General features: G+C 41.5%; 1 protein-coding gene across 3 annotated transcripts in view; it reads left to right on the top strand.

The window, feature by feature from the left end:
• The window catches only part of micu1 (mitochondrial calcium uptake 1), a 106,477-nt gene extending 101,088 nt beyond the window's left edge, over positions 1–5,389 (top strand). For all 3 annotated transcript variants that reach the window (XM_048563725.2, XM_048563728.2, XM_048563726.2), the window contains one exon: positions 3,529–5,389. In XM_048563725.2, the coding sequence (XP_048419682.1) occupies positions 3,529–3,689 (161 nt within the window). In that variant the 3' untranslated portion in view covers positions 3,690–5,389. The remainder of the gene's footprint in view (positions 1–3,528) is intronic.
• Positions 5,390–13,414: the final 8,025 nt, after the last annotated feature.

A 13,414-nucleotide genomic window follows, 5' to 3' on the forward strand; every position in this document is an offset into this window, starting at 1 on the left:
AAGATTGGGTTAGTCCTCCTTGTTTACCTGTATTTCTCAGCCCCAAAAATTTACCACTCTCTGACCCAATGGGCTGTTCTTGATATTAATCAGACAGACAGCAGAAGTAAGGATTGAATAAATAGTGTCAGTGCAGTATAAATGTTCCCAGGGGCCATTATTTTCTGGGATGAGACCATCACTGGCTAGGCCAGTGTTTGTTGTCTGTCCCTAGTTCTCTGGGCAGAGGGCAGTTAAGAGTCAAACACAGTGCTGTGGGTCTGGAGTCATGTAGAGGTCAGACCAGGTAAGGATGACAATTTTTCTTCCTGAAGGAGCATTTGTGAACCGGATGGAGTTTTACAGCCATCAGCGATGGTTGTCACTACTGAGACCACCTTTCAATTACAGATTTATTAATTTGAATTTAAATTGTCAGCTGCCCATAGTGGGTTGTGAATCCACATCCCCAAAACATTGACCTGTGCCTCTAGATTACCAATTCAGTGACATTCGTACTGCACCATCACATCCCCAATGAGTAATTATTATGAATGAAGTTAACATGCTGCAAGTGTGAGACAAGTAACTTTTAACTGAGTGCTCCCACATTAATCGCACATTTTGAACCTTGTTCCTGCATAAGACAAGTTTGTACATTATGCTGGCATGGCACAAGCCAGTAAATATTCAGTTGAGTCAGCAAGGGGTATCCACCAGCTATGGCTGTGAACAATTTATTTTCCAATAAAGCAAGAAATGTATCACTTTTATGCAATGTTTTTAATATTTAATTGTACAGAGAGATTATCTTAAGAACATTTAGCACAAATTTCCATTTAGTGGACAGACATGGTACAGCATTTGGCCATGTCATACTGCAGATTTGTACAAGTGCTGATAATATATGAAGGACTGGAGTGAATAGCATACTGTTGTGTTAAAACAAATGTGGCTTGTTGGTGCTGCAATTCTGGAATTTACTTTTGGGCTCAATTTGAGTCCAGTGCCTTTAGTTTGACTTCCTGTCTGATATTTGCAACTGTTAACCAACTTCTGTATTGAGAGAAACACTTCTTGACCTCTGTTCCAAACTTTGCATTGATGCAGTGCCCTCTCATCCTGCTGCTCCGTTCCTCCTCCACACCAGGCATATCTGAGAGTATTGTGTGAGGCTTACTTTATCTAAACTGCCAGGATATTGTACATCTGTTTTGGAATTTGAGAAGTTTGGCTTGTCAGTCTGTTCCTGATTCCTCAGCTGCAATTGTAGTCCTTGTGATGGTCCCTTGTTTGTACCATGTAGAGCTGTTTGTCTATGAAATTCCCAGAAAAATTTCAGCATCATCTTTGGTTGCTGCAAACACACATTTACTGGTAGTTTCCATTCTATCAGCATCCCTAAGTATATATTGCCACCTCAAGCCAAGCCAGAAATTTGGAGCATTGGTGTACTGCTTGATCCTAAGCTAAGCTTCCACTCTGTCTGTCTCAAACCTCCACATCTTACTCCTCATTCTTAACCTCTCTTCCCTCCATCTTCCACTGTCTTTCACTCTTTGTCTTGCCCGACTCTTTCAACACCTCTCTTTCTGACCGCCCCGCCCTCCCCACCTGTCCCCCGTCTGTAGAGTTTTTTTTCATAGGGTCCCAGTTGCCTCCTCTTGGAGGCAATCATTGTCTCTCTCCCTCTACATTAGAAGCTGAGTGTCTCAAGATGGATTTCTGGGTTTTTCTTTTACAACGATCAAATTCTTCCAATAGCTAGTTAACCATCATATTTGTGAATTTTCCCTTTTTAGAGAATTGGCTATAACTTATAGCGTGAGATCCAGGCCACTAATCTCCTGCTTATTTTGCCGATGCCTGATTCTGTTAAATTTCTGATCATTAAGCACAGGCGTTTTAGTATCACTTTGCCCTATTCTGTTTGACTATTGCCCAGTGAATAAAGCTGGCTCACTGGCTGAGTAAGTTTTTCAGTTTCTTCTCTTCACGGGAAGTGGTGAATAATGATCCTTGTATAATGTCATGTAATTTACAATGCAGCAAAAAAACATTGACTGTGAAATCCTGATTTAGATACGTTGGACTCCCAACAGGACCACAAGTTGCCACCTTTTAACAAGTGAGTTGTTGGTGCGTCTAGAAGGATAAGCCTCAGTTCCTTTTAGCTGCAAAGCATGATCTGAGCAGTACATCACGCTTCAAGAAAGATTAAAGAACAGGGAGAAATTCTCTGCAGAAATCAAATCAACATTTGGCTGAGCAAACTGGATGTTGGAGAGCCCCAGAGCTGCTTTGTTTAGCATTGGAAAAAAAAAACTGCATGAGAATTTTTAATTAGTAAAGCTGGCATTAACTCCCAAGGTGTATATTAGTTATGTGCGCCTCATATGCTCGCTAGCTGTACCCTTAAACCAACATTACTGATAGGTTACAGTGGCCTTGGGTCAATGGGGCCAATGCAACAAAACTACTGTTTTTCTGTTACCCAGGCTACGTCTAATTTTTTTTTAAAACAGTTGGACAATCTGTTAGAGAATAACAAAATACACATGGACAGAGGCCAGACAGAATAAGTTGCAAATGAGGAAGTTGCTTGGAATTACTTCAATGAATGCTCAATTCGAGGAATGGAATTAATAAAGCAGACCATGTAAAATTAAATTCCAGTGCCCTTTTTATTCATTCAGTACCTGTGGCGTTTGCTGACTGGGCCAGTATTTTTCACCACACCTCGTTGCCCTTGAGAAGGTGGTGATGAGCAGCTTTTTGAACTACTTTGATGTTGGCACACTTATAATGCCATGAGGGGAGGAGCTCCACAATTTTGACCCAGCAACACTGAAAGAATAGTAATATATTTTTGACTCAGGATAGCGTGTGGCTTGGAGGAGAACTCGCAGGTGTTGGTGTTCCCCTAGTTAAATATAGTGATGGTGGCCGTAGGGTTCAGGAGGAAAGGACTAGTGTAGTCATTTTCATTTACCCTGACAGATTCAACTAATCCTGTCTCTGTGATGCCACCAGTTCTCTAAATGTTTCATGTCTTTGGTAGTTGGGGTCATGGGTCCCCATCATCCCTAACTCTCCCCAGCACTGTAATCTTGTGATCATGAAAACACCCTGCAGCTGTATTGGCCTCGTTGCATGGAGCCTGAAGTACAGAGAAGACTGGGTGAAATCAGAATTGACAGCACTCCACGCTGAAGTGAATGACTCTTGACAGGAGTCAAATGCTTTGTAATGCCTACTTTTCTGCTTGTTTTCTAATACTGGTAAGTTGTGTAAACTGCAGCACTCTTTTCATCCAAAATACTGCTTAGTAAATCTGTACTGACTGAGCTTTTCATCTCTCATTTTCCGATTGCATAAATCCTTTTGACCATAAGATTCCTTGGAGCCAGCTTAATGATATTCCAAACCTGCTTGCAGTGTAATTGAATGAGCTCAATCCAATGCAACGATGCTACCACCATGACTTCCTATTGCATGTATTTACAGAGCCATGTCGATTATTAATCGAAATTTTCAAATGTCTTGCAGGAAACGGGGAGCTGAGCAACAGGGAGTTCATCTCCATTATGAAACAGCGACTGATGCGTGGTCTGGAGAAACCAAAGGACACTGGCTTCACACGGCTTATGCGTGCAATGTGGAAGTGTGCACAGGAAACTGCCTGGGACTTGCCCTATCTATCCAAGTAGCAAGAAACAGGAATAGCTCAGTTACACAGGAGCACCTGTAGCACAAATTGCTCTAAGAATTGTCAAGAGGACTGAAATAGGATGCCTTAACTCATGGAATATAAAGATACAGGTTTTATTTCCAATTATGCTCTGGCTTTTTTAAAACGTGGGACTTTTTGCATGTCAGATCCAATGGCAGGATTCAATGGAGAAACCTACTCTGTATCAATAGAAAGCAGAGGTTTCTTATTAATCCAGTTGGTTTGTCTCTATCTGTGAGAGACCAGTACTGGAGACAGGTAGCTTCTTCATTCATGTATGCTTGAATGCCATGTGAATTGCAAGTTTCTTTGAGAGATTTCTCTGATTCTTTGGAGTCGCTCTGAGTGGACTCAGATAAACACTCAACAACTGCCTGTGTTGTAAGAGTGGCCACAATGACTCTTGTAAGTTATGTTTCAGTATGAAGCCACCTTGTGTTGTTTGCATTCTGTTCCCAACACCTACCCTGAGCCACAGTACTTGCTAGGTTCAAGGTGTTGTTGAATACAGTACAAATGGCTTCACCCTCACTATGTAGGATCGCAACTGACCCTGAATTCTCCTAAAGGAACTCTACTAATCTGACTTGTAACCTTATGCTTTGGTCCCTGATTAGGGCATATTTATTATAAGGGGTGGGGAGGTTGACCAACTTCCATCCACAACTTCCATAATCATCTGTAATTTAATGTATTAAAACATCTCCAACACTATTGGCCACAAAACAGAACGGGAGAACTTTGAGATCAAAAGATTGAAATTCTGCAGACCAGCTAGTAGCAATGCATTATAACAACACCTCCCTCCATACAGCAACACCAGCTCTCATGAATTGTTAGTCATGGTGTAGGCTAGAAATCAGTTCTCAATCTGAAGCAGACTGACATCTGAGAGAAGCTGTGAGCCTGGTATTGCATGTCATTTAGTGCATATTCAATACTGGAATGTAGTGTACACTGAGACAGTGTTTCACCCAAACCAGTGCTCACTAGATTTCTGCTAACTCTGCATCTCATCCAGTCACTGGGAACATTTTGATCTATAGTTTCAATGGTGTCAAATATCACAATGTTAGAATAGACAAACTTGCTCTTGAGATTACAACAGCTTCCTCTCTAAACCAGTTCCTTGTGTTTTTTTTTCCTTGAGTGGCCTGTATTTCAGATCAGATTTACTCTCTTCTAGGACAGCCTTCCCTTTAAGATACTAATGTTACAAATATGTTATTATAATGTTTTAAATCTACAGATAAGATTTGAAATGGCACTTTTCCGTTTGTGTTTAATGTACTTGGCATTGCCTAAAGCCATAATCACTGTCTGTTTCTTCTCAGTTTCCAGAAAACAAAGGCTGGAAATTCCAATTCTAATTCTAATTCTGATTTGATACTTGTTATGGATTTGAGTATTTCCCATTACTGTTCAAGCACTGTCTTAAATTTCCCACTGCTCCTGTTATTTAAATCTGCATAAATCACTAGCAGCATCAATGAGCAAACCTTTTCATGGTTCTCCTCTGTCTGTTGTTTTACTGAATGAGCAAACAAAGTGTTCAGTCCCAATGTTCAGTATCTTTTAGATTTGCCCTTGGACTTGGAATGAGTCATTTTCAGTCAGTTCTTTAGTAAATATGAATGTAAAAAGCAAAGCAAAGCCTGAAATAAATGTTTTCCCAGATATGATGCATCTCTTTTGTTTTAAGGTGTGTTTAATTCTGTGCATTTAACCTATCATCATTTACAGACTCAGTGCAACTTCTACCACCTCCAGGTACCTGCCGGAAAATGCCTTTGACATGCAGCCATTCTTCTGAAGTAAGAAAATGTTGCTTTAATGTTGGGCTAAGAGATTAGCTGCTTCTCTCTCATGGTCTCAATCAGATGGCTGTGGTACATTTATAAACCTGTAATAACAAGATTCGGTATTGATATATTGTACCTTTTTAGAAGCTTTTACAGTGTTTATTGGATCTGAGTTGCACAATGAGAAATTCACAAGAGATTCTTACACTTCTTGCCCCCAAATTGTTCAAGTTGACAGTGCAAAACCCACTCGACAATAAGTATTCGCTGCTTCTCATCTCTAGGTGCTCCCAATTATTGTGTAGTGCTGTCAACTCTAATCCCTCATTCACATGATCTAAACTTCATTCAGCCCCTAAAAAAATGAAGGCCCTTTTGCCTATGAGTTTCCCAAACTGCTTTTAGAATTATGTCCTGCTATCAGCTATACACACTAAACTTCCAAGCTGGAATGGTTGTAGTCCAATTCCTTAATTAGTCCACTGCACATAATTATGTCATGATTTAATCTTCCTAGGCCTGGTCCCTCCTCATACTCTCCCCACTCCATCCAGTTTCTAAACCTGGTTTGACACAAGACAAGCTATAATCCTCAGAAACTGGTACACCAGTGTCATTTAGCAAGTAATGTCGGTATCGCATTTCAAGGGACACAAGTGCTCTTTTAGTATACATTCTTCATTTCTGAAGAAGGGTCTAGGCCTGAAATGTCAGCTTTCCTGCTCCTCTGTTGCTTGGCCCACTGTGTTCATCCAGCTCTGCACCTTGTCATCTCAGATTCTCCAGCATCTGCAGTTCCTACTAGCTCTGCTCTTTTAGTATGCTTGGTCTGGTACATTCTCTCCATTCTGATCAATAAAAGACTTGTAATACAACTGTGTCTATGTGCTGAGGATTAAATAAGGACAACTGTCTTGCATACTTGCCCTCCCTGATTGAGATTACCACATGACAATGAATAGAGGGCAGTTTTATGCAGTAAGCACACACCTATCAGAATTTGAGTTCAGCCTGCACAACCTCATTTAACACTGAGGTGGTCTGAGTTCTGCCAGTGGAAATACATTTCATCAGTTTGAACCAGAACTAAAACCACAAGATAGAGGAGTAGAATTAGATCATTCAGCCCATCAAGTCTGCTCTGCCATTTGATATGTTTCTCAACCTCATTCTCCTGTCTTCTCGCTGTTACCCTTGATCACCTTACTAATCAAGAACTTATCTAACGCTGCCTTAAAGACTGTCAATGTCGTGGTCTCCACAGCCCTCTGCAGCAATGAGTTTCACAGATTCACCACCCTCTAGCTGAAGAAATTCCTCTTCATTGTCAAAGGGTCATTCCTTCACTCTGAAGATGTGCCTGCTGGTCCTAGTCTCTTCTACAAGTGGAAACATCTTCTCCACGTCCACTCCTATCCAGGCATCTCAGTATTCTGTAAGTTTCAATGAGATCCCACCCTCATCCTTCTCAACTCCATTGAGTACAGACCCACAGTCCTCAACTGCTGCTCATGACAAACCCTTCATCCCCAGGATCATTCTTGTGTATCTCCTCTGAATCCCCTCTGATGCCAGCTCATCCTTTTTTAGATATGGAGCTTAAAACAATGCACAAAATTCCAAATGTCATCTAATCAGAGCCTTTACCTGTCTCAGCAGTACATCTTTGCTCCTGTATTCATGAAATTAATGCTAACATTGTATTGTCCTTCCTAACTGCCAACTGAATCTGCATGTTAACCTGAAGACAATCCTCAATCCTAAGTTCCTTTTTTTGCTTCAGATTTCAAAAGCCTATACCCATTTAGAAAATAATCTATGTCTCTATTCTTCTTGCCAAAGTGCATGACTGCACATTTTTCCACATCATTATATTCCATTTTCCACTTCTTTGCCCACTCTCCGAGCCTGTTCAAGTCCTTCTGCAGCTTCCCGGCTTCCTCAGCACTACCTGTCCTAACCGATCTTTGTGTTATCTGCAAACTTAGCAACAATGGCCTCAGTTTCTTCGTCCAAATTGATACTGTATAAGGTAAATAGTTTTGGTCTTAACACTAACCCCCTTCGGAACTCCACTAGTCACTGATTGCCAACCTGAAGAAGTCCCCTTCTTTTCTCCACTGTCTGCTTTCTGCCAGTCAGCCAATCCTGTATCCAATGCCAGTAAGTTGCCCCTAACACCATTGGCTCTGGTCTTATTTAGCAGCCTCCTATGTGGCACCTCCAAAGGCCTTCTGGAAGTCCAAATAGATCATATCCATTGGCTCTCCTTTGTCCAACTTACTTGTTATTTCCTCAAACAATTCTAACAGATTTGTAAAGCATGACATCCCCTTGATGAAGCCGTGCTGACTCAGCCCTACTTTACCATGCATTTCCAAGTACTCTGCAATCTCATGTTTAATAATGATGCAAAAATTTTATCAATGTCTGAGGTCAGCCTTGCTGTCCTGTCTTCTGCCTCCTTCCTTAAACAGGGGTGTTACATTACATATAAAATCCAGCATTTGATTTGGAAAGTCATGCTGTTAACACACTGTACAACCCAGTAATCTTCAAATTATGAAATCAAAATACTGTGGATGCTAGAGATCAGAAAGAAACACTGAGAATGCTAGAGAAAGTCAGCACCTTTGGTAGCATCTCTGGAGAGAGAAATAAGGTTCAAGTTTCAATTTCTGTGTGACTCTTCTTCAGTACTAAAGGGTCATACAGGACTCAACAATAAGTCAGACTCTCTGTTCATGAATGCTACCAAACCTGCTGAGTTTTTCTGACATTGTGTTTTTGTTACCTTCTCCAAGAAATGCTTCTCAGATCCAGACAATTTGATTTGTGTAGGAAGACCACAATCCAATCATAGCACCTTGGATTGAGGCTTATACTGTAAGGCTGCCCCTTGTACATCTAATGGATGCAGTGATTTTTTTTAAAACATCATGTAGACAGTCCTTGTTAACAAGGTATTATTGTAGGTGCACATGCCCTCTATTACAGTAACTTCTGCTCTGCTGCAAAATCCATGGAATAGTGAAGTGCAGAGAAAGCCCATCCAACTCATTGAGTCTATACCAAATCTTTCGAAGGATAATCCAATCAGTCTCCTGCTCTTTCCCCTCATCCTTGAAATTTTTCTCACATATCTCTCCATTTTGTTTTTGGAAGCTACAATTTTGAAGTTATTTCTCCCACTTTTTAATCACTACGTCAATTCCAAATTCTGACCACTCTGGTGAATAAAAATTTTGATTTATCACTCTGCAACTCCCTCGTCAGTTCCACACTCCCCACCAACCCCTCCACCACAGCTGGCACCTTTCCCTGGGACTGCAGGATGGGCAACACTTGCCCTTACACCTCCCCTCTCATCTCTGCCCAATGCCCCAAACAATCTTTCCAAGTCCGTCGGCAATTCATCTGCACTTCCATTAACCTCATCTACTGTAATTGTTGCTCCCAATGTGGTCTCTATATTGGGGAAACCAAACACAGAATTGGGGACCGGTTCACGGAGCATCTGCACTCTGTACGCACACACCAGCCAACCCAACCTTCCTGTTGCCGTCCAATTTAACTCCCACTCCCACTCCCACTCCCCTGGTGTCATGTCCATCCTTGGCCGCCTCCACTTTCAGAGTGACGCTAAAGGTAAACTGGAGGAGTAATACCTGATATTTTCCCCTTGGGAGATTACAGCCCAATGGCCTCAATACTGACTTCACCAGCTTCAAAATATCTCCAGTCCCAACGTGTCCATCTTCCCACTCATCTATGTCCTCCACCCTTCCCACTGACCAACCACAATGGCCCCCAACCTGCATCCACCTACCTCCATCTCTCCTCCCTCTTTATTTATGGCCTTCCCTCCCCCTCCCCAGCCCTGAAGAAGGGTTCTGACCTGAAACATTGACTTTCCTGCTCCTCGGATACAATCCAACCAACTGTGCTTTGCCAGCCCAACATTTTTGACTTCACAATTGGTTCTTTTGCCCATTGTAAATGTTGACCCCATGGTACTCACCCTCTAATTGAATAGAAGCCTCTTTTTATTAATCTGATCTACACCATCAATGGTGTTAAGCACCAATCAAATCTCCTGTTAGCCACCTTTGCTCTATTAATATTTTGATTTTATTGTCACGTGTTGAAATACAGTGAGAAGCTTTGTTTACAAGTGGTACAGCAAGGAAAGGATGTACAAATCAAAAAGACTTAGAGGCGTACAGGTTACATTGCAGGTTATGTTGTTTGAGGCCAGTGTCCATTCAGTAGTTTGATAACAGCTGGTAAGAAGCTCTTCTGTATCTGCTGCCTGACAAGAACCCAGCTTCTCCATTCTATCCACACCACTGCAATTGTTCACTCAGTGGGAGTTAAAAGGGCAGTGACAGTTGATAAAGTAGGATATTTATGTATCATAGGACAAAATTATAGAGCTTGTCTTGTAACTGTTCTAATAAAGGTACTATTTTCCTAGTGCTATCTAACAGTTAAGTATTAAAGCACTACAGCATTCCTTGCTTGAGCTATTCCACTGAGCTTTTGCTGTCAGCTCAAACAGCAAGTTTGTGTGTAGGTGTGTATGTGTATTTTTTTTGTGTTATATTCACCCCATGCTACACTGAGCCATATGTGGAAAACACTTTCTCCCTTCTAAGTCCCATAGGTGAAGGTTATGTGTTCATTGTTGCATCTGTGTCTCTTATTCCCAGTCCAGGGGAGATTTTGTTCCCCCTGTGTGGGCAGCCTCTGTGTTTTGCTTGAAAGGAGAGCCGCAATACCACGTTCGCTAGAATCGTAGACTCAGAAGGAGACCATTTGGCCCTTTGTGTCCTTGTTGGAACTGATATTGGGCCTCTGAATGGAAATATCAGTTTTGTAGCAAACAGTCCTTGTTAGGGCATAAAAACCAGTTTTACACCCAATTTTTCTGACTTTCAGCCCAAACTTTAAACTCTGAATTTCCTGTACTTTCATGAAGTTTGTTGTATTTGTCTGCCTTTCAGCTCAGCCTTTGGCGGAAAGATAACAGTTACAACACTTGTCAACAAAGTCGTAAATGATAAAAATCACAAGCAAAGAAGGTACAAATACCATGAACATGTATGGTCTCTGGTGACTGTCACAAAACATGACCCAGTGGCACATTTATTGCTGATATGCATTGCAGCTACAAATGTTGTTCTGTAATTATCCGTGTTAAACAGAGCCCATCGTTGCTAGTGGTAGTCTAGTTCATGAAAAGATAAGTACTTTGCTGAATGAGGACCACCACATATTGACTGGAAGGAATTAAACTTGGGTTTTAAAAGACTGTGAAAAATGGGAGGTGAGGAGATTCCTGCTAGAAAAGAAAGAACTGAGATAGAATACATCAAGACTTCATTTCAAAATGTGGAGGATGTGTGGAGTGGGAGTAATGAATGAATTGTAAATAAAATGAGCTCAGGAGAGTGAGAGGGAAGTTTAGAGCAGCATTGAGTGTTGTGGATATTAAATTACTTAGAAGCTTCTGATGGAGGGGGATGGACTGTACAGGGATGACTGGTTTCAATTATATCTTGCTCAGGAATGTGACAGACCCTTCCCAAACGTGACCAGGGAGTTGTTGGGAGTCAGACATTAGTTAAACACAGGCAGTTATTTATATTGCCTCCTTAATTTCAAAATTGTGCTGCTGAACTCTCCTGAATATTTGTGTAAAGACTGGCAACGGAATCCTTTCAAACAGTTTTGTGTTAACGTTGCTTGACAAACTTCCCTGTTCCCATGTTCACATCAGTACTGATTTGTTCATCATATGTGACATAATCATATGATCATATCATATGTCCAAGTCAAACGGCTGATTTTCGGGGTGCAAAGACCAGTGATAGCTGGGTAAAATATTTACAGTCTTGTAATAACTTGCACGTTTATGTATCAAAACAGAAAATGATTCAGTATGTCCCTGGTGAGAGATCAGGTAAATGGTTGTTACAGACCTATGCTACTTCCTCAAAACTGTGTAAGAATCATTTTAATGGAATGTACAAGGGAGGGGCGATATTAGTGCAGGAATCCAGAACCTAAAAGGAAAGTAGAAGATTGGCAGAAAACTTGAGATTTTCACATCAAGTAATTGAAAAGGTATCTGACTTGAAGGTGATTACATTCACTCCCACATTGCAGTCTGTCTAAAGTAAGGGGAGAACATTTAGGAGAGATGAGGCTGAAACAGGTTCACTCTGAGCACGCTAAATGTTTGAAATTCTCTGCTGCAGACAATGTGGAGGCTCAGTCATATTCAGGCTAGACATTGCTAGATTTCTAGATATGAGAATTGTCAAAGAATATGAGGATAATGTGCATTACCAGCCATAATCTCATTGAAGAGTGGAGCCAACTCTGAGAGCTTAATGGCCCACTGCCACATTTTATTTCTAATGTAACCAAACTATAATCTGAATATTCTGCAATCATTCATAGAGCGTTGGGTACAGCTCTCTTTACAAATTTTTATTCAACAACAATGAAGCTGTGCTGCCCCTCTTGGTGGTAAGTGCCCAGTTTAGTGCAGTTCACTGAAAGGGACACAATGCTTAGAGAAGGAGGGTAACCCTTTCAGAGCCTCATACCCTTGTACAACACATCCCAGGCTGTCATTCGATTGCAGGTTTATGTGTAACTGTGTGTTGGGGGTTAGGAAGGTCACAGCTCTCAGCTGTTATCTACATGGTCTGAGGAGGAAGAAATAGAAACAGGTGACAGAAAATCCAGAGGGAGACTATTCAGTGCAGGTGTGAACTGCTGTGCTTTGTGTCCTTGGTGTGATATCAATCGTGGTTGCCCAGCAGGTTTTGAATTCAACTCCTTTTCAACTCCCTAGGAGAGTTTTACTAAACCGAGAGGGCATGCAATGATCGTACAAAATACCTGCTGATGGGTATGAACCCCAGGCACTAGGTTTTCTGCAGTAGGAATCTGCCACCTACTGTCTCAGCAGCAATGTAACACTGTGAATGATTTGTCACTGCTGAGGTTAGCATTTCATTCTGCTTGTCTGCAGCGATGTGCGAATTAAGCTCCCTGCGATGGGAGGAGGAGGAGGAGAGAAAGAGAGACAGTGTGCAGCATAAAGCTAAATTTGGATAATAACTTGCACTTAGCTTGTCTTTTTTCTCTGTAAACACTGCCTGATCTGTTGTGTATTTATAGCATTTCCCGTCCACCCCACCAGCACCTCATCGTTGTTTACTTCCAAAATTGGGACGGGGTGAGAATAAACTGACTTTGCTGCTTGTGACTTTATCTGTGAGAAACATTAGCAGTTCTATATTATTCATGAAACAGAATCTGAACAAGGAGCCATCATCAGAGATAGTAGGAACTGCCGATGCTGGAGAATCTGAGATAACATGGTGTGAAGCTGGATGAACACAGCAGGCCAAGCAGCATCAGAGGAGCAGGAAAGCTTGACGTTTCAGATTGGGACCCTTCTTCAGAAAAAAGGGTCCCAACCCAGAACGTCAAGCTTTCCTGCAATCATCAGAGAATTTATTTGATGTCAATTTGTCAAGTAAGACTAACTAGTGTTTAAAAAAAACTGCCAGAGAAGTTCTGTCCAAACTATTTTCTGATCAATATTTTCAAAAAAAGACACAAAATCTTCAGAAAGACATCTCTCACTTCTATCCCACCCCCCACCCCCATCACCCCCGTTCCCTCCATGAGTTATGTGAAAATCTCTCACATAAAAGATAGTGTCACGAGTTGTAATTTCCCAGATGGGGAGCTGATCAGGAGATTGTCTGGTTAAAGGTCAAGCTCAAACCCCCACCTCCAAAAAGGCAACAGGGAAAGGTTGAAATGCAAGCCTACATAGGTATTCTTCTGGCCTGGAGCAATCCTTATGGATCTG

The sequence above is a fragment of the Stegostoma tigrinum genome, chromosome 37 (assembly GCF_030684315.1).
Source record: "Stegostoma tigrinum isolate sSteTig4 chromosome 37, sSteTig4.hap1, whole genome shotgun sequence".
Lineage (NCBI taxonomy): Eukaryota > Metazoa > Chordata > Chondrichthyes > Orectolobiformes > Stegostomatidae > Stegostoma > Stegostoma tigrinum.